This window comes from Sinocyclocheilus anshuiensis, unplaced genomic scaffold (assembly GCF_001515605.1).
Source record: "Sinocyclocheilus anshuiensis isolate Anshui unplaced genomic scaffold, SAMN03320099.WGS_v1.1 scaffold465, whole genome shotgun sequence".
NCBI lineage: Eukaryota > Metazoa > Chordata > Actinopteri > Cypriniformes > Cyprinidae > Sinocyclocheilus > Sinocyclocheilus anshuiensis.
The window spans coordinates 1,749,312-1,754,581 of record NW_015539898.1 but is presented as its reverse complement, the minus strand read 5'-3'; the positions used below and the strand labels follow the sequence as shown (position 1 = coordinate 1,754,581).

The 5,270-nt window shown below is 37.1% G+C and overlaps 1 protein-coding gene across 1 annotated transcript; it reads left to right on the top strand.

The window, feature by feature from the left end:
• The first annotated feature begins 2,776 nt into the window (after nt 1-2,776).
• On the top strand, nt 2,777-4,739 carry brk1 (BRICK1 subunit of SCAR/WAVE actin nucleating complex). The gene is made up of 3 exons (XM_016482759.1): nt 2,777-2,990; nt 3,801-3,883; nt 3,979-4,739. Exons 1-3 carry the CDS (start codon nt 2,873-2,875, stop codon nt 4,003-4,005), a joined length of 228 nt encoding a protein of 75 aa, XP_016338245.1. The 5' UTR covers nt 2,777-2,872; the 3' UTR covers nt 4,006-4,739.
• Nucleotides 4,740-5,270: the final 531 nt, after the last annotated feature.

The following is a 5,270-nucleotide window of genomic DNA, read 5'->3' as shown; positions in this document are numbered from 1 at the left end:
TTGTGAAAGCGAAACTACTTTGTTTGGTCTTCCAAAAGAGGACGATATCTGCTTCGTCATGCCTGGAGCTGATCCGTGTTTTATGTTTACGCGGCGCGATGCAACGCGTAAAAAGACAGTATAAGTCATTATAATCAGTAATTATGTCCCCACTGGATGCAACAAATACCTCGTTTGTAATGGGTTTTAATGTTTATGTCTCGTCGCTCCGGCCGGACACGGCATCAACAGTATGTGAGGGGCGTAACATTTCCGTCTCACGCTTGAGGTATTCGGCCAATCACAACGCATTGGATAGCTGGCCAATCACAGCACACCTCGCTTTTTCAGACCGATGAGCTTTGTAAAAATCGACGCGTTTCAAAAAGGCGGGGCATAGAGGAGAAACAATAATGTACAGTACGTGGAAAATAATGTGTTTTTTTAACTTTAAACCGCATAAACACATTTCATTACACCAAATACACAAAATAATGTTCTTTTTAGCAGCATCATATGACCCCTTTAATACCGCGTGGTTTATATACATGTTGCTGCTGATTGGGCTGACATGTTTGACACACCCACCAAACAAGAGAAAACGTATCTCAAACCCTGTTGCACACCGTTTACAGGAAACATGTCGTTCAAAACGGAAACCGTAGCAAAACGGTGCACACCGGTTTGAGCTTGAACTTGGCCCAGATGTGTGAATGTTTTCTGATATCTTTATGTGATTGGTGGATATTATACCATCTGACTTCCCTATTGGTTAATTGTAATTTTGAATATTTTCTCTGTATTTAAACAAGTTTCCTGTATTTGCAATCTTTCAGGCCTGTGCTTGAGTATGTAGATATTATCAGAAAAATTAAACAAAGAATTAAAATGGTATAGATCAATAGTAATATTTCTACTATTCTTCACAAAAACAACATTTTACCAACAATGCTCATGAAAAATGTGTATTTTATTTAGTGCTAGTAGATACAAAAATACATTATGAAATGCATAAAACTTTCCAAGTACAGGAAAAATATTTAAAGCACATATTTTCTTTTGAAAATGACCCAATTTCCTCCGAACTCAAAATAATTAGGCCTATAGCATATAAATCATTGAGGGCACACAAACTATGGTGATAACTGTAAGTCCAGCTGCAAAGAACTGACATCACAGTCAGCAGTGAAGTCACTGTCCCGCTCAATCTCAAGAATCATGTCTAGCAAGAAGGAATATTCTTCCTTACTATCGTGAACCCAGCTGCCTGTACTTCCCTCTTACACATCGCTATTTGAATTTTCGGCAAGGATCTACTGTAGACGCGATTCAGCTCATTTTCAAACTCCAGCTTTGCCACAAGATCCTCCAAGGTCTGTGTATCTGAAAATAGAGAAGGAAGTTAGTTTAAAACTGGCAAGTGTCACACCTGGCATGATTCTGATGATGATAAAACTGTCCGAGGAGCCCACACAGATCTTGCAGTTTTGAAGGATGCGTGCAGCACTGAAAGTCTTCATTCCTATTTATAGAAAATGGCCTCATTATTAGTAACAGGCATGATAATTAGGATAACTGCAGCACATTTATCACTGATAAAAACAGTATACACACCTAAAACTCATGCGATCTGGCCTCTCTGTGCAGTGGTCAAATACATATTTGTCATCCTGTGATGTTCTTATCAGGCTACAGTTGTGAAAAGGAGAGACACTGTTTGGAAATGATGATGGTAAACTAGGAACCTCCTCTGCTGCCTGATCCAAAGCTGCTGCAAGGCTTCCTCTACAGTTTCTAAATTTGGTTGACATCACTCTATTGATTTAAAACAATTAAGCACAATATGTTACACAATACAAACATAGCTTACAGAAATGCAGCTTGTTTAATGAAAACTACCCTAATGCCAAACAGTACTCTACTGTACAGTAGAGGTCAAAAGGCCAAAATACTAGTACCATAGTACCGTAATATTAATATGTTTTTGAACATGGTACCATGGTAGGATATCCACCATATTTTGCAACGCATACTGTAAGTAAGCTATTTTCTGTGATGAATGTGTGAGACTTCCAACTGATAAGCTGCTATAAATATCCTAACTAAAAGAATAAAGTGCAGTTAATGGTCAAACTATTTGCTCTACAATCCAATGTGTTTATAATTACGACAATACATTAAAGTAATATGATAAGAAACAGCAGTTTGCACTATGAAGCGGCACAACAATTTGTTTTGTAACACTAAAAATCATCGGACCCAAATGACCCATCTTACGTAGAAAAGGTGGATATGAAAATAAATCAGAACTGTTTTGAACAGGTGATAATAATAGCCTAATTGAAATGCTATGAACGGTCACACATTTGTAGCTAGCCTACACAGTCAGAAACTGAACATTAGTCGAAAATGTTAATATAGATAAATCATTATACTTTGACTGAAGGCTGATCCGTTATGAATATCCAGATCTGTTATGGTCGCGCGCGGAGAGTTTAATGTCTGTTGATAACGTGCACCAGAATGTTATTATTTTTCTGTTTGTGTATTTTGTTTTTTTCGTTCAAACGTTCGTACGCGATGGCTGCATTCTAAAGTAGGCCTATTAAGAATATCAGTCATTAATACAAAGGTCAAGAGATAGAACATTAAATTATAATGGAACATTCTTGTCCATTTTGTATGATTATTATTATTATTTTACATTGAAGCAGTTGTTTATAGCTAAATTAATGTGCAACGATTCGCATATTTGTGTTTAATTTCATATTATCCCTCCGTAGTACTCGGTAGAATGAGGATCCAAGATGAAGTGTGTGTGTTTGTCCATCAGGGGGCGCTGCTGCACCTTCCTCTCACACAACACTCGGCGGCTAATGCTAACTAGCTCACAATGGCCGGACAGGAGGATCCAGTGCAAAGGGAAATTCACCAAGACTGGGCGAACCGTGAATATATCGAAGTGATCACCAGCAGCATTAAGAAGATAGCCGATTTCCTCAATTCCTTCGGTAAGATGGAGAAGCTCCGACTTGTCGTTTATTTTTACATAATTTATTACGCAATTTCTTCACGCTAGCATGCTAATCGATAGCAGTGGGTCATTCGACTGCATAATTTGCGGACCAGTATGTGGGTTACATCAGGTTTTTTGGTTTTTGTTGTTTAGAACCAAATAATATCATAATAAATGAGTATATTTGTTGAAGACGCAGTTTATTAGACATACAGGCAGTGTGATGACCAGGAAAAACATGCAGGCGTTGGGTTGGTCTGGTCTTGTCGTTCATGTTTCAGATTTGCACTTTTTTGACAATAAATATAATGTTAATATGATTATTGAATTGCTTGCTATACTGAAATAAACGTATTTCAATAGCTATATACACATTTAATATCTTTGCTTATAGTCAAAGAGCCAAACAGGGTGAACAAATGTAAATACTAATGCAGTTTGTTTTGATAAACCAGCCCCAATTTCAGTGCTAGTACAGCATACTGTAATGTCTATAATTTAACAAAAACGTCACTTATTTATAACATATTTTTAATACAATTTATCATTATAGTAGGCTTAATTATTATTGATAGTGATATTTATAATTATATAGATCGTTAATATTATAATATTTATGTTATTAATAATTATATGAATAACTTATTTTTGCCATTTTAATTATTTATTCATGCATGCATGCTTATTATTGGCTATTTTGAAATATTTTTAAGATTATTGCAAGATATTTGGTTTCACAGGAAATTATGGCCTTTCTCGTATGTGTCCTAATACAGAAATGTTTCTGATTTCCCTCCCCCCTCAGATATGTCCTGCAGGTCCCGTTTAGCCACGTTGAATGAGAAGCTTACTGCTTTGGAGAGGAGGATTGAGTACATTGAAGCCAGAGTATGTTTTAAACCAATAACAAGAGTTTGCAGGACCTTCTTGTTCTAAATTGTTTGAAATAAACGCCTGATTTGTTTTCTGTTTGGTCTCTTAAGGTCACAAAAGGGGAAACCTTGACTTAGACATCGTCCCGTGACGACACCAGAGTCAAGATGATGGCTACAAACACTCACCTCCTGTCTTTTTGATTTACTGTAATTATTCTAACACTTTTTTATTGGTTGGCTGTTGTAGATCAGTTCATTTCTGTATGGGAAAAATTGTGATGATGTCTATGCTATAAACCGATATGTGCTTTCCTCATTTCATGCCTGATTATGGCTGAGGTTATACTGTATCTGGTCCTTTATTTTTTATTTTATTTGATGTGTCAGGCAACCTGTTACTGTCTCTGTGGTGCTTGTTCATGCAAACAGCCCAATGTCGCTTGGTTGTGACCTGCTTTTAAATAACTGTTGAACTTTGACACTTCATGCAATATATTAACGGTCATGCAAATATAGACTGAAATTACCATGGGTAAACAGACATTATGCCTTGTTTTGTTTTTAATTAATAGCTAATAATTTTTTGAGTTTTGATTTGCCCTCCTATGTTTTACTGGTCTATTCTTTTGTTAAATTACAGAAGTTTGTGTTTGAAATACATTTCTGCCTGCTGTACATTTATCATGCAACAAACATCTACACAGAGAAATGCCAGTTAGAGGTGGGAGTGGATGGAAAGCACTAAAGTGCCAATCAGACTGTTTTAAAAGTGTTTAGTGCTTTTTCTCCAGTTACACAATTTTATGTCTTAGTGTCTGTAATTAAGATATTTTTGTGGTTAAACATTAAATAAAAAACTCTTAAATGGTCATGGTTGTGCTTATATTAATTAGTTAAATATATCTTAATGTTTAATATAGGTTTAATATACGTTTAATGTTATATATAGAGCCGAGTCGTGCCGAGCCGAGTCGTGCCACACAGTGGAAAAGCGCCATTAGAGAACTACAGACCGGTTTCCCTTCTACCTTTCATTGCAAAAACACTTGAACGAGTTGTGTTCAACCAAGTCTCAGCCTTTCTCGCACAGAACAACCTGGACAGCAACCAGTCTGGCTTCAGAAGTGGACATTTGACCGAGACTGCCTTGCTTTCAGTTGTTGAAGCCCTAAGACTGGCAAGAGCGGCTTCCAAATCTTCTATACTTATTTTGCTGGATCTGTCTGCTGCTTTTGATACGGTGAACCACCAGATTCTCCTGTCAACCCTATTGGAAAATGGCATCTCAGGAACCGCACGCCAGTGGTTTGAGTCTTACCTCTCAGATAGGTCCTTCAAGGTATCTTGGAGAGGTGAGGTGTCCAAGTCACAACATCTAGCTACTGGGGTGCCTCAGGGCT

Coding starts and splice junctions, on each gene's coding strand:
- brk1 (XM_016482759.1), top strand. CDS start 2,873: ATGGCCGGACAGGAGGATCCAGTGCAAAGGGAAATTCACCAAGACTGG. Junction 2,991..3,800: donor CGATTTCCTCAATTCCTTCG/GTAAGATGGAGA, acceptor CTCCCCCCTCAG/ATATGTCCTGCAGGTCCCGT. Junction 3,884..3,978: donor TTGAGTACATTGAAGCCAGA/GTATGTTTTAAA, acceptor TGGTCTCTTAAG/GTCACAAAAGGGGAAACCTT.